At 34.0% G+C, this 24994-nt stretch overlaps 3 protein-coding genes across 5 annotated transcripts; 1 reads left to right on the plus strand and 2 right to left on the minus strand.

Moving 5' to 3' along the window:
- Window positions 1-6191: 6191 nt before the first annotated feature.
- Window positions 6192-8653, minus strand: LOC128192303 (replication protein A 14 kDa subunit-like). The gene is made up of 4 exons (XM_052864890.1): window positions 8495-8653; window positions 8148-8222; window positions 7426-7537; window positions 6192-6890 (listed from the first exon to the last, which is right to left on the minus strand). The coding sequence occupies exons 1-4, from the start codon at window positions 8582-8584 to the stop codon at window positions 6811-6813; spliced, it is 357 nt and encodes a 118-aa protein (XP_052720850.1). The 5' UTR covers window positions 8585-8653; the 3' UTR covers window positions 6192-6810.
- LOC128192294 (uncharacterized) lies at window positions 6980-16199 on the plus strand. 3 transcript variants are annotated; one of them, XM_052864875.1, is made up of 9 exons: window positions 6980-7196; window positions 9784-9999; window positions 10265-10323; window positions 12838-13081; window positions 13205-13321; window positions 13835-14477; window positions 14574-14739; window positions 14867-15255; window positions 15363-16199. In XM_052864875.1, exons 2-9 carry the CDS (start codon window positions 9877-9879, stop codon window positions 15974-15976), a joined length of 2355 nt encoding a protein of 784 aa, XP_052720835.1. In that variant the 5' UTR covers window positions 6980-7196; window positions 9784-9876; the 3' UTR covers window positions 15977-16199. The 3 variants fall into 3 exon arrangements, with proteins under 3 accessions (XP_052720835.1, XP_052720837.1, XP_052720836.1); XM_052864877.1 differs by lacking the exon at window positions 9784-9999 and having other exon boundaries at window positions 6982-7196; XM_052864876.1 differs by lacking the exons at window positions 6980-7196; window positions 9784-9999 and having other exon boundaries at window positions 10023-10323.
- Window positions 16200-18035: 1836 nt separating this feature from the next.
- LOC128192302 (ER membrane protein complex subunit 6-like) lies at window positions 18036-23245 on the minus strand. The gene is made up of 5 exons (XM_052864889.1): window positions 23134-23245; window positions 21671-21834; window positions 19389-19481; window positions 19016-19035; window positions 18036-18167 (listed from the first exon to the last, which is right to left on the minus strand). Exons 1-5 carry the CDS (start codon window positions 23177-23179, stop codon window positions 18137-18139), a joined length of 354 nt encoding a protein of 117 aa, XP_052720849.1. The 5' UTR covers window positions 23180-23245; the 3' UTR covers window positions 18036-18136.
- Window positions 23246-24994: the final 1749 nt, after the last annotated feature.

The raw sequence follows: 24994 nt of genomic DNA on the forward strand, positions 1-24994 counted from the left end.
TTTGAAATCACATTAAGAGTCCGAAAAGTGTCAATCACTAAATAAATAAGTAACTTTGTAAGAAATAAACTGTGAGAAAATATTACGAAAATGATGTTGAATTTTAAAAGAAAAGTCCAAAATAAAGTTAAAATTAAACAGTGAATTTTGCACGGTGATAATAGCTTCAAGAAATTCTCTATACTTGGAAACACGATGGGAGCCATTAATGATGAGACGATGTCGCTTTAGATTATCTACTACGTTCAAAATTCATAATAACCTTGTTCCTTCTTATCTAAAAGATATAACTCCTGTAATTAGAAATGTCACTTCCAACCATACTTGCCAACTGACCCGATTTCGTCGGGTCACACCCGATTTTTCAACCCTTCACCCGATTATTTTTTATGACCCGGCGGGTCATGCTTTTCACCCGATTTTTGTCGAACAACCCGAAAATCTCCCGATTTCCGGATCTGGTTCGTAAATTACGTTGCGCGTTTGACTTCCAGTTATGAACCCAAGCTGAGCTTGGATTATGTAACGCGTAAACAATGCCGATGGCTATAACAGACACATTAAGTGTAATCATTATCGTGAGTTGTTTTGACTAAGCGAAGGTTTAAATCATTAAGTGTGATGGCTTCCAATAAGGAAAGGTCTTCATCAGGGCCAGCGGAATCAAAACCAACAAAAAGAAAACGATATTTTTGTACCTATCAACATATCTGAGAAAATGAATTCCCATAGGTAAAACAAAGTAATCGAGTACAAAACGAGGCTTTTGTGTTCTATGTAACGCACATTTAAATATTGGATTTTGTGCCCAAAATGATCTGACTAATCATTCAAAAACGCTAAGTCATGTATAGAATCCTTTTTAATACACAAAAGTCTTCCAAGTCACTTACAACTTTCATGCCATCATTTACAGAGTTCAAAAGCAAGGTTAATGTAGCAGAAACTCTTTTTAGTACATTTTTTTTAGCTGAACACAACCTACCATTTTCTGTGTCAGATCACTTTACAAAATTCAAAATCAGCATCTGTTAGTGAAAATGCTTCTTTGCAATAAAGTATTACACATAAGTTTTAACACATATTTCTATTGTACAGTATATACCTATGAAATGCATGGTAAATATGTCGTGAATGTCGATACGCGCTATGACCAGATTTTTTACTTTCCAAATCTGGTCATGACCAAATTTTTACATGTTGGAGGTTGGCAAGTATGCTTCCAACTATAATACTAGAAACTCCTCAAACTATTCTTTGCCTAGATGTAGACTAGAAGTTTTTAACAAGTCATTATTTCCTGACACTATTGGTAAGTGGAATAGTCTGAGTAATAATACCAAGGAAGCTACTTCATAAAATATTTTTAAGAAAATCCTACAGAGCGATAATACAAAGCCTCCTAAGTTTTTCTCTTTTCGTAAAAGATTTTTAAATATCATTCATACGAAATTAAAGCATAATTGTGTTCTCAATTATGATCTTTATCGATGCGTCCTTTCCGTTGTGATCCCAAACTTTTGTGTTAAATGCGAGATTCGACTTTTGATTTATTAGATAAGATTTAAAAAACTCAACACCTGAAGAACGAAAATAACACTTATTCAAAAGAACCCAAAAAATGAAAACTCGAACAAATTCAACCACATCATTTCAATTGTCATGATGGCAGGTGCCTCCTTAAACCCCATGTATTTATTATATAATTTGTAAGCCTTCTGTCTTACGGATCCAATTGAAGGGTCAGCTCAAACTTAATGATGACAAATCCAGTATTTCTTTCTCAAGCGGGTGGGTTTATTCCCACGTAGCTAAAATTCTGAAATTCTTATTCCCACCTAGCAAAAATTGTGATTTCACACCTGAGTGAGCACTGAGTATAGTCTGTTTTAGGTGTGAACTACCTGTATAGAAATCACCTGTGATATACTGCTAGATATTCTTGATAATATGTTTTAAAAATGTTTAGAGCTATCAATTATTGAAAGGTTTCATATTTATAATCTAAATAAATAAAATAAAATTCAAAATAAATAAATTAAAAAAGGAAGATGACCGTATATTCTGTATTCTGATGTTAACATAAATCAATTTGATTTCTATTGTCATTCTTTTGAGCTACATGGGTAAATTTGATTCTGGCTCTTCTAACCCGTCAGAGTTGTAAATATAATCATCCCTATAGATAAACGCCTAGATAAAAAGGTGGAACAAATTTATCCGTACATATTTTCATTAACCTATTGCTTAATTCATCACCGAGTAATACTTTTTAATGACTTTTTGTTTGCTTGTTTGTTTGTTTGTTGTTTTTTTTTGGTTTTTTTTTTTGGGGGGGGGTTGCTTATAACAACCTGTATATGTGTCTTTGAAATCAACAGATCCGGTTATTTCATAAAAAGGGGGTGGGGGTCCACTTTCTACATTGCTACGTGCATTGTTTAAAAACCCATTGTAAAGAAGAAAATGTTTGTAATGCAAGTTTTTAACGGGGACTTCACACAGTTATAATAATGTTGAAAAAAATTAAGCACGCATGCAGAATATTACATTAACAAGCGTTTCAGTAACTTTATTCTGATATTCTTAAATCATCTATCCACATAACCTTTTCATTTGATTAAAACAATCAAAATTATAAAATGTTCTTATAAAAGTTAGTACAGACTTTCCAGATAAAATTCAACACTGCTTTATATGCCACGTTGCAACAACAACAAAAATTACATCAAATTCATTAACTTTGATTTCTCCATTTTATCTGCAACTTGATCCTTTCGGGAAAATTAGCATAAAAAGTGCAACACCCTCTTTTGACCAAAATCGTGACCATGCTCATTTAATGAAACTATGTCTGTTTAACTTCTCATCACTCAAAAGAATGAATATTGAGTAATTTTAAATAAGATAAAATTTACTTAAGATCAGTCATAAAACAAACCCTTTTTAATTATTAAAATTTACATCTATTACATGTATTTAGTTAATTTTTTTTAAAAACATAATCTTAAGAATTTGTTATTTTTCATTTAATTAAAAATTTACCTAAGGCAATAATTGAACAGACTATAATTCACCTGTAACTAATTTCCTTTGATCTTTGACACCCTTACCTGTGCACCATTCCCACTTAGCTAAAATCAGTCACCCATAGAAAATTCAGAATTTTAGCTAAGTGGGAAGACACCAGCGGTTTTATTAAGCGTGATCGTATAGTTACAATTACATCAGCTAATAGCAGCCCAAATCAGGAGTCTCAGAATCTATCTCTATAAGCGGAATCTCTAAATCTAAATCTCCTCAACATCATTTTACATGGGTATATATAACATTTTACTTATGATGGACAGTTCTGACTAGTTCGGCCCATTTACGACGATCATGAGTGAACATTTATTGTTCAAAATTAAGATTAATATTTTATTCCTAAATAAAGTAACAAAACTGTCAAAACTGCCAATCAAAGAGTACGGATGCAGGATTTGAGTCTCCGAGTCCTGGGTCTCGGTGTCCCCCACCTAGTATGAGGCATCACTTACTCATAATACGTTCATTCATACATAGCATAAAAGGTTACAAAGGTTAATATATAGAATACACAATACATGACTCAATATAGAGTACCAGAGCTATTGTTGCAGACACAGAATCGCCAAATATGTCACTTGTTTTTAAACTCAATTTGGATATTATTATGCCCGTATTATTCACCTGGCTTTATAACATCATTTAGGAATACTACGCATTGCTACAAGATTCACAGAGTTCATTCTGTTAATTATCATTAACACCATTCAGTGCGCAGTATTTAGGTACACATAAATATCATAGTGACCATTATGTAATACTAGCAATTCAAGGTCATAGCATGGCTATCTGTTTACAAATTATCAAAACAATTTGAGACTTTCCCACCTTCTTTTGTCAATATACACTTCATTTATATGTTAGACGCCCAGCTAGATCAGGACTTGACAGATGTTTGTTAAAAATGGCCATCAGGTCTGCAACGAAAAGATTGCTAGTTCGAATCCTAAGCACACAACAGTTTGTAACATACTGGTGCGGCTTCTTAAAACGACGAACCAACGAAACGACAAGATCTTGTTCAAACACAAGGTTCAAATCTGTGTTTAGCCCTTGACATTGTTTAGGAGGGTAATTTTAATAAATATAATTGTATAAGAAAACCATACGATCAGTTGGCATGTGGAATGTAAAGGTAGCCATTACACGGTGAGAATTAATGGAGTTCGTTTTCCATGGAGTGATGTTTTCCTGAAATAAGTTCCAGTCGAGTGTATTACCAGTAAATACAGCTTTAGTAGCTCAGAAGAGTGTATGTGCCTTGGAGCTGCTCATGCATCTTCGTAGAATTTATTAGATCACATGCATTCAACATGATTGAAATATAAATTACGTATTTTCAATTACTGAATAATTTTTTTTCATAAACAATGTTAATACTGGTAATGTTAACAATTCAATTTTTAATCCCCCTTTTAATACATGACGGAAGATATCAAAGATAACGTTGTTAATTGCTAGTAAACAGAAATCCGTGGACCTGGCAAGATTACGCTCGGACGATCACGTCAATCAAACTGGGTGCTATTGTTTCAAACTTGATTGACAAGCGGCATCTTTTTGAAGTTTGTACAGGTAAAAAAGGGGGCGTTTGTAAAATGTTCGGCCTTTAACTTAAAACAGTCGTTGGACTGAATTTGAATTCATAAATAAATCAAGGACTTTACTTTGAATTGTGTGCTCTGCAGTTTAGCCTCTCACCGCGTAAAAACTACCTCATTTAAATTCATAATATTTACGTATAGAAAATCGATTTGTAATGGAACTGCCCCCTCTCCCCTGCAATTAATTTAGAGTATGTAAAAATTATAGGGAAAATTAACTTTAATGGAAGTTTGAATCAAGTACCCACCCCCACCCACCCACCCACCACATACAAACGGACAGGATTTTGACAACTGGTGAAATGGGGCGGGTTTTTTTTTCTTTGCGTGTCAATATTTCTAGCAACTCTGATCCCTTTTCTTTCCAAAACGATGCTAAGAGCTTACATCAGGCAATTCCAAGTTTTCTCTATGTTAGCGTCCGCGGACGGATTGGTATTGAGATGTAAAAATTAAAAAAAAAACAAAAAAAAACACAGTTGTTCATAAAATTAGATCGCTTTTTCATGTCGGGCTCAGGATCGCATTTTTAAATCCGGATCAGAAATCAAATGGACACAGACCACAATTATTTTTCCCTCTTATTCCTTTATACAAAAATAAATCATATTAAAAATTCCACCGGCTCAAATGAGTTCAAATACAGCATACCTATAGAATGACACTAGTCCAACAACATATCCAAACTACAGGAAAATCAATCGAGAGGGGACTGAGATATGGCCCCTAAAATAACCCCTACCATGAAAAATTCACTTTCACTTTGGAATTTGTGTAAACATTGGCCTTTTTACACCCTTTCTATTGCGCCTGTAAAGATAATTTTTCTAAATTTTTTCCTGCCTGTATTTTTTTTCAAACCTTCTTCTTTCCATCCATGCCATAAAAGGAACCAAATTCGACCATTTGGTACCCCTAGGAATTTTTGAAATAATACATACATTTTTAGAATGGAACTACTTGCGTACTTGGGTAAAAATAGTGGTATGTGACCAAATATAACAACATTCAAAATGGAAATCATATAGTAGGTATTTGTTATTTTTGTATTTTTCTTACAAAATGAAGAAAATACTTCAAAATATATAAAAAAAATTATTTTGTTGAACCTTTAAAGTTGTGTTTTTTTCTAAGGTTTGTGTTTTTTTCCTGATAGAAAGACAGGTTTTTGAGTTTTGGGTGGACCCTAAACAAAGAAAAAACTTGCAATGACCTCATCTTTCAACAAGCAATCTACATGTATGGGCAGAAGGGGCTGATAGACCCAAGGGGAGAAAAATCGGGGTCCTGCTTAGGGCACGTCCATCTGCCATGATCTTAACACAGAAACACGATTAGTCGAAACTCCACATTCTCTACCTACATGTACAGGCAATTTTTGGTAAAAACTAAATGTTATTAGATCAGAGGATAAAAGAACTCTGAATTTTACAGATGACACTGAATGATTTCGGAAGCAACATTGTTACAGTTTTTAAACAGAAAAACATCCACAGTAAATTGTATTTCTAAACAATGTTTTAATCTTGATCAAAGATTCAAATTGGTCACATTTCTAATATCATAAATAGTAAAATAAACAGATTTTGAGATAATAAACTGTTCAAGCATTAAAATTTTAATTTGAGATTAGTTAAACAACAATTATACTTTATTTCCATTTAAGCTCTTGAAACATTAACACTGCAGTAATGACTTAAATCAAAATACAAAAGGTTTTTAAATCAAAACCCTGGTATAATAAATTTAATTCAAATGGATGTACAGGAAATAGCAAAATTTTTTAAATACGGCATGCAGATGGCTCATGATTTCACACAAGCTCTCAGTTTTGTGTCGATCTTAAACTCAGATTCTTTCTAAAAAAAATTTCCAATTTCACTGTAAAACTGAGAATCATACTGTATATACATTTGTTTAACATACATATGAAATACTAAAGATATCAAATGTTGACACATAAACATAATTATATACAGTGTACTTCTTCTGCAAGGAAGTATGTGATAGCATTTCATAAATGTGCAATGCTCCCAGTATGTGGTCAATTTTACTCTATATTTCATTTGCACAGCAATGTTGTCTTCTCTTCATTTACGGGAATTTATACCATGGTGCTTCATTGATCAGTCACGCCAACTTTGTAAAACTCGCTGAACCGTGAAGTCAGCTCAACAGCATCATTGTATAGACCTAAATCTACAAACAAACACACAATTTGATTTGTTTAATTTTATTTTTACTCTCACTGAATAGTTAGTTAATGATACAATATAAATAAAATTTAAATGGTAGGCATGTTGATGCAATACACTTAAAAAGGGCTTAAGTCTTGCACGAGATTTAGTGTCATCTCTGTTGCTATGGTGAATAAAATTGCTCTTGACTTATGCACAGTTAGTAAAATTGTCTATGTGCAAATTAAAATTATATGTATAAAATACATATATACAAATTAAATAAAACACAAGAGCAATTTGAGAGTAAGAGAAAACAGTCACCATGGTAAGTACTGTACAAGTAAAATTGTTTTATTTGCCACTGCTTTTTACTTAAAAATTCAAGGGCATGACAATTATTGAGGCATTTTTGAGCAAGAAAAGTTTCAGTTTTATTCACCATTTTTAATTTTAAGAATGCTTCATCATAGCTTTTCTAATGCTTAATAATAATTTGATAGTTGTCAAGTTGTCAGTGAGTAAAGACCATGCCCCATTAATAAAAAAACTCTTACCAAAAGTATCACTGATTTCCTTAGGAAATGCAATGTAGCTCTGACAATTGATGTTATTCTGGGCATCTACGTTTCCATGGACTTCAGTTAATCCAGATACATATTCTCCAAGCTATAAAAAAAGGTTTTAAATGTGAATTGGTTTTCATAATCAAATCAATATTCATTTTTTCAATATTTTGCATAAATACTTCCGCTGTTTTTATAGGGTCATTAGTTGGTTCAGAAATTTGTTACAGGATCAAACTCCTGGTCATTAAAAAATCTCAGGCTCTGACAAACATTAGATATTATACAGGTATTTCAGCATTTATCTTTTATGCTGTAAGCTCTAACTGTCAGATCTAAATTTCATAAAAAGATCAAATTAAGTTATTCCTGTTGAACTTTCCCATCGACATTTCTTTCCTATAACTTACTAAGTAATATTATCAATTTCTCACACGTCACAAGAAAGTTCTTAACAAGAAATTGAAAGCTTCATGTATCTAGATAGTGATACAAAATTGGGCAAAACAAAAAATTTAAAATTTGCTAAACATGATTTTTAGCTGATTTGAGAAAGATCTCTTTAATCATTGAGATTAATTACAAAAAGGGCAATAATCTAAAACAAGCAATATAATAACATTTAGGCACACGTCATAATAGACTTTATAGAGTTAAATGTAGCTATAAATATTGAAAAGAGTGCGTCTGTCTACAATAATAAGTATACTCACAGGTTCCTGCATGATTACTTTCACATCTTGGCCATCCCCTGTAGACAATGTAAAGGCTGTTCCATTGCTATCCACCTAAGCCATGAAAAAAAAATCATTCAATATTGTGTAACCCCCGTTGTACACTGTACAGGTTGATGAATGTGTGCCAGTAGTATTCAGTCAAGTAATACACAACAATTCTCTCCGTACGGCAACAGATCTGCAATCTACTTCTTACCTTTTAAAATAAGAGGGGAGTCGGATTTAAAAAGAATTGAGAGGGCTACATTATTGCTGCTGAAAGCTAGGTGGTACAATAAAGTTAGCCAATACGAACAAAACAAATATTGGGTAGGTAAACTTACATCCTTGGCATTTCCTAGTAAACAAACAGTTCGGCCCTTGAAACTTGGCAACATTTTACCATTAACTCGAGGCTTCGAAAAATCTGACATCGTGAATGAAATTATATAACGTTGACGTCGTTGTTTTCGATGCTTCCAAAATTGCGGGAAATAAGTCTGATCTTAGTCTTTTAAACGCTTAAAATTGATTTCCGAACCCGAGCTACTTATTTTCCAATGGGGGGGGGGTGTAATTTCAAAAGATCCACGATGAACCCCCCCCCCCCCCCCCCCCATTTTATGAGTATAACCTGGCTTTTATGAGTTGGTGATTGAGGTAGAATTTTTGTTAGCTTAAATACCCGAAAACAGGTGTTTGCGGGGATGAAGAGGTCCGACACCAACCCACCCTTGGGTCTTTACACCTTTTCAAATACATGTATATCCTTCCTGTAAGACCTTTTTCTGATTCTATCTAAGAATTTGATATTTATGAAAAATAAAAAGGGAGTAATAACCCGGGGGTCAATACCATGGGGGTTGGGGTGGGTCGGTCATGTCCCGATGGACCTCAATCTAATTAGATACATGTAGCAAGCACATTGCCAATAAAATGGGATTAAAAAGCGATGGAGCACAAATCTATCATTTTATACTTTATTATAAAAAAAAAAAACGAGAGTATTTTGTTACTGTTGCGTGAATTTGAGATGAACATATTAAAGTGTCGTATTTTTGTTTTAATTCATTTGAATTTGAAAAGGTATTATGATTTACACATGATGAAGATATCGATTGATATTTTATTAACACAATATTTACTGTGTAGATTTACTTATTTTAAAAATATCATGTCTTCCTTTTTATCCATACAACGGTATCAAAATAAGTTTAATGTATTCAAGTTCAGTGCGTAATATACAAATAATTAATTCCCTTAGTTATTGTTGTTCTGCGATTATTCTTAAACTGTTTAAAAGGCATCATACCTAAATAGCTGTAATTACCGAATTCTGTAGTTGTATATATCAGAAGCTTTTATATCAGACATACCAAAGACTGATTTACACAGATTTACATGTATTGGTATAAATCATGTATCGAAAATTAACTATTAACAATTCAAAGGGATTAATTAAAAATAGAAATGGGCAATCAAAAAGTTTTCTGGCAGCCTTTACTAATATTAATATATTTCCTGTACGCTGAATTGTGAAACTTTGTGAACTAATGAAATAGATAGATGATGAAAACAAAGTAAAATGGAGTAATGCACATTACGTAATATGTAAATGTAAACATGTATACAGGCATGTGCAGTACAACACATAAAGAGATCGGCGAATTCCCAAGAAACCATGGTACATATGTAAGAATTGTTGATTGTCTCATTTAAGACAACCATGCAATTGAAAGACGTTTTAAAACATTGCGTGCATAGACGGCCAACGGACAATGAAAGTGTCAACTATGTGCATTTTCCAATTAATCACCATTTTCAGAAACCATATTATAGGATAGTACAGGTGAGGATAATTAATCTAAATTTATGTACACAACAATTTGAGCTTCCTCGTCACTTTTCAGTAATACAAAGACTAGGACTCTGGTATGTTTACGTTCAGTGCAGAGTCAACATATATACCTACATATCCTTGACATTTAAAGCGCGTCACATTAGGTAGGGCAGGCAAAAAAAAATAACCTCGACTCTTTCGATCTGGTATTATCACTGTGAAAATGAGGGAAGTAGGTCTGTACGTTCTTTTTCTTGTTTTGGGACATATCCAGGCCGAGCAGAATGATTCCTGTCGATTTAGGACCCTTGCCCCGTTACACAATCAAAGCAGGTAAGTGACCTATCTTTATGTTTTATAAAAAAAAAAATATTTTTTTTTAAAATGCGAATAGTAGTGTGCATATGAAATGTTTTATTGCATCCTTGTTCGTTTGTGCAAAGTCATTATTTTCCAATAGATTGTTCTTTCATTTAATTTAAGTGATAAACTTGCGATCCCGCACTTTTCCAGGTTTTTTCCACCCCCAGTTTACGTCCTTTTCTTTATCACCCCCAACTTTCGTGTTAAACGCGAAATTCGACTTTTGATTTATAGATAAGATTTAAAAACCCGAAGTTGTCAACACCTGCAGAACGAAACAAACAACAGAACGAAAATAACACCCATTCAAAAGAACCCAAAAAAGGACAATTCGAAAAAATTCAACCACATCATTTCAATCGTAATGAAGGCAGGTGCCTCCTTAAACCCCACGTATTCATACAAAGTTTCACGCAAAGGAGTTATAATCATCAAAACAATTTGAGACTCCCCCACCTTCTTTCGTCAATATACACTTCAGTTATATGTTGGACGCCCAGCTAGATCAGAGCTTGACAGATGTGTGTCTGAACTGCCATTCGGTCTGCAACGAAAAGATTGCTATATAGTTCGAATCCTACGCACACAACAGTTTGTAACATACTGGTGCGGCTTCTTAAGACGAACCATCGACAAGATCTTGTTTAAACACAAGATTCGAATCTGATTAAAATCAGCTGTTTGATACGCTACCGCTCTCAACCAGCTAGAGGGCATCAAGAGTCGGCCCTCTACTGGTATTATTCTAGCCTTCATTGAAGCCCAGATTTGAAGTACCGGTTATTGTACATATTCATGAATAAAGAAACTGTGTCAGTAAACTTGTGGAGGTCTACTGAATATACTTACTTAGAGCCGATTGGGATTTACAATGAATACTAATAAGCAGATATCTGTGCGAAATCGAGGTCTGATATTGATGGAACTTGATGATCAGAATATCTCACCAGCTAGACCACACATCCATGCATGTACATTGATGTACAATTAGTCACGTCTATTTATGTAGATGTCCTTTTCTAGAATACTTGAAATTGTTGGTCAGGTCTTGACCAGAATTAATGGATGAATAAGCAGGCCTGTTTATCTGTACATTAACATTCAGACACACTCATCACGGGAAAGGAATCCGAATTTTATTGCTGATACACGCAATACTCAAAAAGCTCCGTTCACTGATAAAAACATTAAAAAGTTCACTGCTCTTTACTTTCTGCATCGAATTGTGGGGATGCCATGATCATGTCTTTTAAAGAATATGAAAGAATGAGCAACAAAAATACAACAACAAAACAAAAACTCTTACATGGAATTCAGGAATATCGCATGTAAAGGAATTGAAAAACAAGAGAAAAAGATTTTGATCATTGGTGCAGCATATACCTTACCTGTTCAAGAAATAAGCATCTGTTTTTGAACAGGTCCTATTTGGACTCGAAATGACACATACTGTATGCAAGGTTATTTTCGCCCTTCTTAACTAACAGTTTCGCCCCGTATTGAATTTGCCCAAACAATGTTGTGTTAATTAAAAGAGAGATAATTGGGAATATTGCAATTCGCCAAGTCTTAAATTCGGCGAAAGGGGCGAAGATAAAGCAGGGGCGAATATTTCCCTGTATACAGTACCGATAACTTGCAGGACAGACTATAGATGTATTCCGATACCTTTTCAGATTAACCCAATAACCGTTAGTAAAATAACACATAATCAGTGTTTATATGTACACGACTCTATACCTCGTGTATATTTCTTTCAGATCATTTTACTCTATACATTTCATTGGACTTTTGTTGTGTCATTCAATACTTTCCAATGTGAAGTGCATAAATTTACATAAAAATGTTAAAATGGTGAAAAAAGAATTGTGGTTATTTAAATTCACCGACACCGAAATAAATTGAATTACTACATATTTTAATTAATTCAAAATAAAAAATAATCTTATTGAATGCAAAATGTGCTAAGAGTAATAAGTCGAAGTGAACTATACATGAGAACGAGTTAAAATTACGCAATCGATCCTGCAATAAGTCTTATACAAGTAATAAAACAAGGTGTAGACCCCCTAACTCAAGCTGTAGTAAGGTTGTTAAAATGTAATTTTTACACACATGCTATTTGAATTAATGATGACTCACGTTCCCATGTTAATGTCGTTTCCGCACTTTTAGCTTATAACAGTTACGTTACTTGTCCTAAATATTAACAATAAAACACCGAAAACAACAGTTGTTATGCAGAAAGCCACTCAAATTTAATATACCGAATACAACTTCTGGCAAAACAAAGCGTTAAATTTGCAATTGCGACAAACAAGCACAAGGCAAACTGCAATCAACTTTTTAACTTAATAAGCAACTAATTCAGATGAACAATATTATAGAAATATATTAACATTTACATGAACAAGTTATACTAGAAGAAAGATGAAAATCAAAATGACTTTTTATGTAATTTTCACATGCATATTTCCTCCTCAGCATTTCGCCTATTCTGGAGAAACATGAGTCCGCTCTTCTGATGATCCTAGGCTTCGCCGGGTTTTCTATTGTTTTGGCGATCATACACAATTCTATCAGGAAATACATCTACAAAGACGCCCATAGCTTGGACACGGTGTTTGACGCTGGTGGGAAAGTAACGCTCAGTTTGACGGCAGTCACCGTGACGTCACAACTATTATGGCCGGCCGATTTCCTACAGATTACCACTATTACTATTACTGTAATAAAATAGATAGAACATTCTAAGTAAAGAACCCCAAGTTTTTCTTCAAATAAGGAATTGAAAATAAGACTTTAATGCTTGGGATTAAGTTTACATTCTTATACGGGCATTTTTTTTCAGAGTGGCATAGGAGGGTGTCTCTTCTTTGTCCTAGGAATCGTTCTCGATATTCTCCTGTTTCCAATATTGTCTGTTGAACTGAAAACCAAGGCTCCTGGTGCCAAGACATTTCTTCAGGTAAAACTGACGATGACTCGACGATCGTGTCCATCTTTTGACTACATTGCACATGTATATTAATCTCCCTTTAAAGAACAGGTACATCTTATGTGTAATTGTTTTGATTTTCTATCAAATCTCCTTAATTAAAGCAAATGTAATGAAAACAGTCCGCTCGTATTCGCATGAGGAAAAATGGTGAATCAGCAAATTCTCGATGCTAATGACCTTTTAAAAAATGTATCCTTCATCAAACTCACTAATTGGCGTTTTATACCTGAATAATATTATTTTACTTTCACAACCTGATGCGTTATACTTGAATGATGATACAAAAATGAAAACATTTATAGAGATTTTTAACAATATTTTTATAAACAACGAAGCCATGTGTAAAGGTACGCCTCATGGAACACTGCGTGACGTGGGGAAATCATGGGTTGAAATCTTATAACCTAATTTATTTGTTGATTAGACAGTGTATAACCACCCCCCCTCCCCCAACCAATAATTTCAAATCTTTTTTTTCAGATAATCTATACGAGATATGGAAAACCAGCACATGTTGTCTTCTGCTGTATCGCTCTTTTCGCCAACATCGTTACAATCACAGCCCTTCTGGTGGCGGGAAAGTCGGCCATTAGTGTCCTCACAAAGGACGCATCAGACGAGTTCATTGCGTTTGTCTTGGCGGTACTGTTTGGGTCTTACTGTTTTCTTGGGGGTCTGGGAACAACTTTTTACATTTCGTACTTTAACACCGCCATCACTTTTGTGGGATTGATCGCCATTGTAGTTAGCATTGCATACACTGATAACATTAATGAGAGCATGTCCAAATATGTGTCTATAGACGCCATGTATGACGCTATGTCCTGTATAAAATCAACCGAAGGGAACTACGAGGATTCTTTGCTGACCTTCCGGACAAGATCTGGTGCTATTTACGGGTTATCTCTTTTCTTCATGGCGACCTCACTCAGCTTTATTGACCAAGCTAACTGGCAGAGTAGAATTGCTGCCAAACCCGTTCAAGGTGTAATCGGTTTCTTTATAGCAGCCATCATGTTCTTTTGTCTCCCAGCAACCATTGCACTTCCGGCAACACTGACATATGCTTCGATGGCTTATGAGAATGGAACGCATTTTCTGTCCCAAAATGAAATTGTGAATGGTAAACAGATAAATGTAAACTTTCATTTCATACTACACTGAAAATTAAAACTTTGCAATTTAATGTAATTTACTATGTTATTTGATGATTACACAGGTTTCATTACACCATTTGTGTTGGAAAAAATCATGGGGTCAACTGGAGCCTATCTTCTTATCACCTCCATAACAATGGCACTCATGTCAACAGGATCTGGAGAAGTAATGGCAGTGTCATCCATCGTAGTATATGATATATATAAAGTCTATATAAACCCTTTCAGGTATTTAGCTTCACCTTTTTGGTGGGGATGGGGGATGTGGAGAAACTGTTTAAGTTCCATATGTGATCTTTGCTGTGGGTGGATTTGTGAGTTATTGTAATAGTAAAATGAATTTCTGTCTTTGAAGGCGTTTGCTCACACCTACTTCATGTATTTTGTGTGGACTTCAAAAGGTTGGTGGAAAACACGAAGTTTGCAGTTGCCCTACATCAGCTGAGTGCATTGACTGTTCAAAGGATATGAAGAGAAAAAGTAAAACAAGAGACTTTGCCGTGCAATATACGTGCCCAATTCATGGGGACTACCGCCATTATGAAGACCTTCTGATGCATCACAAAAGCTGGTGCATTGTATGGGTCACCATTTCGGTGATTCCATATGCATTAGTTGTATATGCCAGCAATATCAACTTAACATGGGTCATATTCTTCATGCAAGGAACTATCAGCCCATTTGCAATACCACTTCTGTTAGCGATCATTTGGTCCCGTTGCACTTCGTCTGGCGTTATTACAGGTATATGCTTCGTATGTATGTTTGGTTACTATCCTGCATTACTACTAGTAAATACAATTTGAGGGTGGTACGTACATGTATAATGTAAAGAATGGTTTACATTGCAGGCTGTGTGGTGGGACTGATAGGTTGCGTAGCGGCTAACTTTGTCGTGTCAGAAGTTGTATATGAAGGCGGACTATCCAATTTCTTCATCAACACAATTCAAGACTACAGTCTCCTTGCAGGGTGCGTAGCTGGAATATCCCTCAGCAGTGTGTGTACGATAGTGACGTCATTACTCACAAACAAAATCAAAACTGAGGAGGATGTTGCTCACGAATGGGATAAGACGATCTCGATCAACAATCCTCTAAATCCATGGCAACGCCTCTACGAAGAAGAGCTAGCTCAATTTCCCCCTGGTACGAAGCCCACGGCTGCCATCATGGGTCAGATATTCCGTTCTGCTCGGAATGTGGCAGTGTATGGCGGACTGAGTTTCGTCTTCCTTTTCCTGGTGGTTGTTCCCGCTGTAGTGTTGTCGTTTGGTGTTTTAACCCGGGAACAGTTCTCGTCCTATCTGACTTTTAGTTATGTCATCTGTTTCCTTGCGGCAGTGTTTGTGGTCATTGCTCCTCCGACCGAAGAAATGTACCAGATTGTCAAAACTTGGAAAAGCTCCAGAAACACTGAAATCCAAAAAGAAAAGGTCCCTAAAACTGAACTTAGTAGACTCTAACATAGCATGAGATCACAATAGGTTTTTATTATTGTTGTTTTAGCTCAACGGAGCTATTTCCTTATTATTCTTATGACCATATATATAAATGATACCGGTTTATATACTGCAACTTTATACTAATCGATGTATCGATGCTTTTATTCATCTATCCAGGTTAATTTCACTTCAATGCTGCTTTACTGACTCCAGACGAGAAATCGTAAATAAAATATATATATATATATGTTGCCATGTAGAACTTTATGCCTCTTATACGTTCATGTTAAATACTGAAATCTGATTGGTTTAGACGCAGTTGATAATCCGTTCTATTACCCTCAGCGTTAGCAACACACTTAGCAACGGGTAACACAACGAATTGTTACATGCGCATAAATTATGCGCGTACGGTTCGCCGTAGAATTCAAGTCATTTCTATATAAAAGCAATATAAAAATTCTCTAAAATTAAGACATTCAGTATAATAAAATAAATAGTGCCTGTTTGAGATGATAACAGTTGAAATTGACACCCCTCGAAAACCATTGTAAACCTCCGCTTCGCTTCGGTTGACAATGGTTTCCTCGGGGTGTCAATTTCAACTGTTACCCTCCCAAACAGGCACTATTTATATACTGTTACGTTCGAGAACAACACTGAGGGCGCGTTTGTAAAATTCAGAAGGAACTACAATTTTATCAAATACTTCTAAATCATCAGATTTAAATAACTTTGCAACAAAGTCCCACTATAATACTTTCATGTTACATTATGGCGTAAACAGTATACTTGGATAAAAGAGTCTTTGGTTGCGTTGAACAGGGTACAATATAGTAAGCATACACAATATTGAAATTATATCTGTGATGCTTCCGTGATCAGTACTTCAATTTCCTTAACCAGTACTTATTTTCTTCTTTATTTCATAAGTCGCTCATTACGCGAGATCTGATTGGTTAACAAGCCGGGTGTAAACTTCCGTACCACCTATCTGCTAAAGCCGGGGGTAAATAAAATGTGACGTCACAATGCAATTCTTGTTTACAAGTGCACCTATAGATCTTAACGCAAAAAATGTAACGTCCAATAAAGTAAATAAATAATTTGTCAAAATCCCTCTTCCTTAATATTTTAGTGGTATGAATAAGGTGGGGGGGGGGGGTTTAAATGTGTAGGGTTACCTTTCTAAATATGAATACAAGAAAGAGGTATATTGCCTAAAATTCAAAATAGAGCTATTTTTGTGAGTAATGTGGGCTTAGAACGCATTGTAAAGAAAATTAATATTAGTATAATTCAATCTCTATCAGTCCTCTGTTTGCGTCGTTAACTCTAAGATCACTTTAACATTGTGTGCCTGCACTTATAATTCCAGAAAGAATTTTCATTCAGAAACTAAATAAGCCGGCAAGTACGATGCATGAATAATTCATTTAATAAAATAAAACTAGTTATAGTCTAGAGTACATTCAAAATATGCCTACAGGAGACTGTGTTCAAAATAGTGATAAATAGTCTTATTTGATTTTATTCAATTACTTCTAAATTAATTCTAAAAACTTTTTTTGCTTTTCCGATTTTCATTCCCAACAGTATGAACATTTTAAATTTCAGTTTTTTTCCAAGCCTTTGCATGTCTCATTTTCCAAGAAAGCCTCTCTTCTTTTTTTCTTTTTTTTTGAAAGGGAATGTTGACACAATTATTTCACAAAATTTATATTTTTTATCAACAACATATCGAATAAGAATAAGGAATGTTCGCCAGATATCATTAGTGTATCTAAACAATGATTTGACATACGAAGAGGAAGTATAGTCTGCGTAGGAATCTATAATCATCTATCAATGGCCGCATGCCATATTGCGTAGCGCATCAGGAAATGCATTTTTAAATATAAATTATATTCTAAACACCCCACAAAGGTAACGTCTTAGCTAGTCAAAGGTGCGACCCTCATCTAATAATAATTAACGAATTCGACTCGTGTAGCTGACGTGTACGTAATTCTATTATTTACACGCACGATTTCAAATCTCTTTTAACCGATCTCGTGTATGTTGTATAATCAAAATTTTAAGAAAAATTAATAACACAAAACTTTTTTGTTGTTTTTATCTTTATATATACAAATTTACATAACAAGGAGATTGCACCAGCCCAGGTGTAGAGAGGAAACTTCAATACACATGAACCATACCGTACAGAAATCTGATTAACAGTCAAGTATAAATAAATATGTAATACATGTATAATGTCATACATTCAGAACTTATCAGCCCCAGGTCGCGACGTCTCCATAACCTTACCTATGTAAACAGAGTTCTAAAAACTCTCCAAAATTTACAATGCACTACTTCTTCGTAGAAATTGTCATTATTATAAACTCCTCCTGGCGGTATGAATATATTAACGATTATGTAAATTCATGAAAAACAGGTTCTTGTTGGGGTTTTTTTTTGGTCGATAAAATTTATATAAATATATTTTCATATCTACAAATTTTTTTAGAGATTGATGACATTAAAAAACGCTTTGAACACAATTACTTGCGATTTTGTTTATAAGTGAAGGAAATGGGTTTTATTCAACCTTTCAGTTCAATTTTAAAACTGAATTCCCACAGTAGATTGTTTTCAATTTGTATATTTTGTTACAAATTATATCCCCTATTAACTAATCCAAGCAAAGCATCAGTTTTCTTTGCTAATACATGAGAATACAACGAAGACTCAGTGGATTAATAATGTTGTGTTTTGTGGTCAAATTAATTTGTATATAATGTGAGATTTTTAATTTTTTTTCCATAGAAAATAAAATTGCAGTAAATTTTCTTCATAATTAATTCCTCGTCTTTAGTAATGGGAAGGTGATTGTAGGTTAACATGCCGATGGGTGCTTTAAATTGATGAATTTAATAACACACTCTTACCTAAATGGAGAAAGCTTTCAGGTAATTCCAGGCAATTGAAGTTATATGAATATATGAAATCTCTCTCTCTCTCTCTCTCTCTCTCTCTCTCTCTCTCTCTCTCTCTCTCTCTCTCCAGAAAGGATACGTCCATGCTAAAATATATGTCTGTATCAACTGTTAAGGAAATTTAATACAACAATGTTCCTTTCATATTCTTACTATTCCTATAACATTTTGAGTTAGAGCAGTCAGTTCCTGATAAAAATTTTAAACTAAGCATGAAAATGAAAATAAGATACATTTGTGCTAATAAAACAAAAGTATGACACATTACAAAACATGTTGGTCCATTTTGCAGACTTTGAATACAGCATTTTCTTGAATTCTGAACATGGATAAAAAAAATTTCATTTTTTTTTTTTTATAATAAATTGCATTTTGTATAAGCAAACACGAAATGAATAATGTTATTTTATCATAATCAACAAACCATAAAAAAAGCTGAATGAAAAGGATACAAATAGCCCACCAAATAAACCGCTCAGAAAAATCTGTCTTCTGTTGATGAAATATTTGTTCCAGGAAGCTCCAGCTTTTAGAAGCAGCATAATCTAAAATGACAATAAAATGTATGAAATTATATTTAAAAAATTGTTGATCAAAAGATTTCAACAGTCAAATATGTTATTCCCACCATGATTGTCAAGATAGGGAAGTGTTGAATTTAGAATGGTTTCAGAATGTATAAAAATGCAATATTTATAAAAGTATCAAAAATGACAAATGATCTGTATGGTAGTCATTAAGACATTTTTAAATAGCATTTTATACACAAAAAAGCTTATATGCAATTCCTGAAACATTATTCTCTCTTGCTTCCAAAATATGAATCAATTTTGCATCCTCTAATTGATTTTGCATTCTAGGCCAAGAGCCATCTATCGTGTCAAATATACCAATAATAGGCTCATTATGTGTTTGATTATAAAAATCTAATTCATACCATTACTACGGAAATCAGGTTACTTTAAAATAATGGCATCTGCATTTAGTCACTATCTCTTTTTAATTTCAGCTTCAGTTTTGCAGCTTACAGGTCCTTCTAATTATATGCATCTATTTACCATGCATATCTTGCCTTTATATAAAATCATTCCATCAGTTTATCCAGCTGGTGGGTATGCTTTGATTTAAGCCAACATTATCTATACCTTCTTAAGGAGGCCGGGTCTAATTTGTTCTGCCCTAGATTTTTGGATGAAACTTTTTACATGAATTTCTACCGATATAATTATTATTTTAAGATTAAAAAATAAGACATTTACCACACCGTTTGTTTAGGGGGTCATCTCAAAGTTGTTAATCTTTAACATAGGACCCTATGGGATTTTGCTTGAAATGTATCAATTTTGCAAATTTTTTACATTTTTTCAAAACTTCTGCCCTAGGGATTTCTTTCTCTGTTCTACATATTAAAGTTATTGCCAAAGGGCATCAAATGGTCAAATAAAAAAAACCTTTTACCTCCTGGTTTGTTCCAGGGGTCTTATCAAAGTTGATTTTTGTATGCCCAATTTCCCAGATTCGTCAGATAATGGCTATTTTTTATATGACAAAGGCGAAAAAGGTGGTCTATATAGTATTATTAAAACATTCAGACATATTTAAGTAATAAAAAAATATATAACTTCACATATTAAGGGTCATTAATATAAAATACATGGTTACTGTCTTGAAATGTATGAATTAAGCTATATTTAGGCGGGTTAAGAAAACGTGACAGAGGGCTAGGCTTGCTGAACCCTCTTCACGTTTTCGACCAATAGCTTATACTTCGAGACATTTATGTTTATTCCACAATATAACATTATTTTTACGCATCAAACGAGATATTTTCAACAATTTTCGCTGAATATCTACAGTTGAAACTATCACGCCATGGCGTCAACTAAGCAAAAAGATGACGTCACAATACAAATGAAACGCTGCGCGAAAGCGTGCGTACTCGTTCTGTACTCGGCCTCGTTAATAATAAGCACTAGTTCCTTTAAAAGCCGTTTAAAAGCTTTACTTTAGCATGCACTACTGCACATTAGTTCAAAGCTTCTTGTGGATGATGGACACTAAATCAAAGCAAAGCAAATACACAAGCAAGATAATTTGCAGTAGCATCACTGGTACAAGATGAGAAATAAAGATTTGATTTCAATAAATAATATGAATTATTTTCAATCTGCAAACTGAAGAAGAGCAAAAAACATTGATATCCCTATTCAAACCGAAACAAGTCCATAAAGTTGGGGCTGAGTTTCCAAACATGAAAAATAGAGAACTGTCCTGAGATTTGGTGAGGAGTAAGTCCTAACATTAACTCATTGATTGGTCCTTGTCAATGTACTATAGGTAATGGTATATTGCCCCTAAACGCTCCACCATTTCAATCTTTAGTAATTTAAATGAAAATAAATAGGTATGCAAACCAGGTAAGTTAAAACAGTGCTTTATTCAGAAGATACCCCTTGTTTAAAATATGTCTTATCAAATTACATGTATAACATGGGAATAAAAATGCATCAATATCAAGAAACTTATAATCTGAGTAGGCAAGTAGTCTAGATCCAACTATGTATGTTTCAAACAAATTTTGTTTTTTGTCATAAACAAATCAAACTGTCCTGTCTCTGTTTGAACCAAAATATCTGTGTTCGACCCAATGGTCACACCATTAAATACATATTAAATTATCATATGAAATATATATACATGTAGTATATTTCATAAAATCTGGAAATATACTAACAGACAACAAAAAGGCTGTAATAAAGTAGAACAAGAATCCTTGTAGTCCTGTTAATCCTAAAATCCCTGCAGCACAACCAGAGAGGGCAGACATTGAAGTTCGGCAGTATTCCAAGACTGAGGCGTTCTGTCGGAGAGACATCTCGCTGAACGTCGCTGATGCCTCTGTAAAATGATTTTAACATGGTATTAAGGCAAATAAAGTTTCAAAGTAAAAGATGCAATTGGCATGGTATATGTAGTTTTTATAGTGCAATGCACTGCGAGCTCTAATGACAATGCCTGTGCAAAGAGAAAATTCAAACTACTGCTCCCTTTGATGTACTGAATATTCTGTCGTCTGAATTGTACCCACAATTCCATGTAAATTGCATATGGCTATCAATTTCACATTCTTCTGAGAACAGGTAAAAATGTATTTTGAGAACATAATACATTAAATAGGTAAATAAAACATATTGTTGCTCGTAGGGAATTCTAAAAAAAATTTTTCTAAAGACAGGCAACAATAACTTGAACTGCCAACATGAACACTGATGTCACAATCACTTTTTAGAATAGAGATGAAATTATGCATTGAGATAAATCGCACATGATTAACAGGGTTGTGGATAATCACTCATCCATTCGCCAATTGATATGAATGAAAATTCATTTGGGGATAAAAAATTCAGAATTTGGTCATCCACACAGCGAGTTGTTTTCTCCAGAATATGGTTATATTTGGTTCATATTTTATTATTTTTTAGAGTGAATACTTTACAGTCTTGTGTATAATATGAATCTTTTTTCAGCCATAAAAATGGGGGGGGGTGCTTTTTATGAAAACATGTAGCAACAAAATGTTACCACATTTTTCAGTGCGTGTTTCTGAATGCCAAACATGACTGTTGATATCACGTGTTATGAGAATTGTATAAGCGAATGATGTACACTAAACATAGAAAAATACCTTATTATTAATATTTTATTTCCATGTCCATGTACATGTACTAGAATACCATTCCTCATTTTTCGTTGCATAAATTTGTAAAAGTTAGGGGCCCTAAGGTTTCTTTTCTTAACCACAGTCCTGATTAAGCAGGTTCTCCTTATTAAATCTTGGTAATCATTGGTAATGCTTATACAAATATACTAATACAGCTGGAGCGTAAACATTGTTAATAATTCTTTATCTATTTAGTAAATTGAGTTATTTTTTAACTTATCATTAGTATTACGAAACATATGTACCTGTGTGTACTCAATTTTATGCTGCGCTTGCCCAAACGGCCGCACCGTACAACACATTATGGTAATTATCATGACATTTCGAATTTCCTCGACAGCAACTTACTAAGGGTATTGTAACGAAATAACGACAGGTTTAAACGACCGTTTAATAAAACATGGTCAGTTTGTGTAAGTATTTTAAATCTTTCGCTAACAAATGGGTACGAAATCATCTTTTTCTATTGACTTTACCTCGAGTTTTCTTTTTCCCCGTTTTCACAGCTACTCCGGACGCCATGTTTTTTTTCAGAAGTAGACTTGAATAAGAATGGTGGGATAATATAATTCCGGAAATATTATACACCTAAAATAAAATAAATTCGGGGTTCATGAAGCTGAAAATAATATAGAGAATGTTAATTTTTTGATAAAAAAGATATTGTATAAAAAAAATGGTGGTTAAAACATCGTGAAAATTCTTGCAAGAATGAATTAAAGGGTAAAGGTGAGCAGTTTTCAACATTTCAAACGATTTACATTAATAGAGACTATGTTATTCTGAGAGAAGTGTACAGGCATATCCTACATCCAGTGCAGTGGGTGTACGTTATGCCTGTTCACTTCTCAAAAGAGAATAAGAGACAAAGTAAATGTGATAAGGATTGCTAAAGTATTCAGTTCTGACAGGGACTATACGTCCCTGGTTCTGAAAATATGGAAATAATCTCTTCAGTTATTTTAATTCTTATCAGCATTTGATATGCATTCATAACGAATTTGAAAGGAAAGTGTTTTTAATTAAAATAATTTTGTTGTTGTTGTTGTTGTTGTTGTTGAGAAAACCTGTAAACAAATTTAAATTGTGTTGCCATACACTGTACAATTTTAAAAGATTGCGCTGTTGACTGAGACATAAATAACAGAGATGTTATTTAGGTCTCTGATTTATGTTATTGATACTTAAAAAGAATTGAAGAGAAGTTGTGCAGAGATTAAATAATTTATTTCCTTTGATAAAAATATGAAGTCATTACTTTTTTGATCAATTATATTATTTCCGGTAGAAAGACTGAAATGCTATAAAATAATGAGCTATGCCTGTAAGGCCATGTCGTCTGTCCTCTGAAAGGCATAAAATCCCTTTGTATGGGTCAGCATTGACGGTTTTTTCGTTAATTCTTTAAGAGTTATCTCACTTATAAGATGGACATTTTTACACATTTTTACCTGAAACGGTATCTATCAATTATTATATGAAACTCCGACAACCCCCCTTCCCAATAGGAATGGGCGTAACAAATGTACGCAAAATCACAAACCCCCATGATTTGGAAAATGTATTGGTGTACATGTATTAATTACTACTGACATGGATCACTTGAACTTGACCTCCAGACGCTGGAAGTGGACGGTGATTCCCATCTTCAACTTGCAGCATTCTTTTGTTTTGTCATTATTCAAAAGTATACATTCATACCGATGCTATCAATAAGCATTTACATGTATATGCACAGGTCCAGAAAATTTTTCCGGAGGGGGGGGGGAGGTCCGAGAGATATTCATGTTTGCCGGGGGGAGGGTGGGTGTTCCAAGGCATATTTTCGATAATTTTTCTGAGTTTTAAATTTAAATTTTTCAGGGCGGGGGAGGGGGCTAGATTCGCGCACGCTATAGTAAACTTAGAAACGGACCTTTATTTAGCCCCCGACTTATGTAAGACTTTGGGAGGCGTATCTCTACTACTCTCGCAGAAGATAAATATGAATTTTTTAATGTTATAACGTAGTCATTCGATATAATATATATACCCACTTTCAGTTTGAACGGAATATATTTCATTAAAAGTGGGAGTATAGCAAAAGGAATATTTACTTTTTGAGTATTCAATCTTAACCAAGTTGTGAAATGTACGTGTACAATCATCTTGCAAGAAGCCTCTTGCCTCTTGCCCGCTAACAAGCGCATTATTGATCCCCCTTAGAAACGTGTCATCTTATTATCCAACCATTCTCCAGGAAATTAAAGAAAGGAAACCGTGGTGAAGTGGCTGAAGTCGTGTTATCCTTGCACTGATCAATTTAATTTATAACAAAAAGTTAATCACGACCCGTGA

The sequence above is a fragment of the Crassostrea angulata genome, chromosome 7 (genome assembly GCF_025612915.1).
Source record: "Crassostrea angulata isolate pt1a10 chromosome 7, ASM2561291v2, whole genome shotgun sequence".
NCBI lineage: Eukaryota > Metazoa > Mollusca > Bivalvia > Ostreida > Ostreidae > Magallana > Magallana angulata.

What these genes read in the sequence shown, in the direction of transcription:
- LOC128192303 (XM_052864890.1), bottom strand. Translation starts at nt 8,584, where the DNA reads ATGTCAGATTTTTCGAAGCCTCGAGTTAATGGTAAAATGTTGCCAAGT. An exon ending in AAGTAATCATGCAGGAACCT is followed by an intron (nt 7,538 to 8,147) that starts GTGAGTATACTT and finishes CTTTTTTTATAG; the next exon opens with CTTGGAGAATATGTATCTGG. An exon ending in GGAAATCAGTGATACTTTTG is followed by an intron (nt 6,891 to 7,425) that starts GTAAGAGTTTTT and finishes GTTTGTTTGTAG; the next exon opens with ATTTAGGTCTATACAATGAT.
- LOC128192302 (XM_052864889.1), bottom strand. Translation starts at nt 23,179, where the DNA reads ATGGCGTCCGGAGTAGCTGTGAAAACGGGGAAAAAGAAAACTCGAG. An exon ending in TTACAGCCTTTTTGTTGTCT is followed by an intron (nt 19,482 to 21,670) that starts GTTAGTATATTT and finishes TTGTCATTTTAG; the next exon opens with ATTATGCTGCTTCTAAAAGC. An exon ending in GTTTATTTGGTGGGCTATTT is followed by an intron (nt 19,036 to 19,388) that starts GTATCCTTTTCA and finishes CAGTTGATACAG; the next exon opens with ACATATATTTTAGCATGGAC.
- LOC128192294 (XM_052864875.1), top strand. Translation starts at nt 9,877, where the DNA reads ATGCAATTGAAAGACGTTTTAAAACATTGCGTGCATAGACGGCCAACG. An exon ending in CCGTTACACAATCAAAGCAG is followed by an intron (nt 10,324 to 12,837) that starts GTAAGTGACCTA and finishes TTTCCTCCTCAG; the next exon opens with CATTTCGCCTATTCTGGAGA. An exon ending in GTCTATATAAACCCTTTCAG is followed by an intron (nt 14,740 to 14,866) that starts GTATTTAGCTTC and finishes CTGTCTTTGAAG; the next exon opens with GCGTTTGCTCACACCTACTT.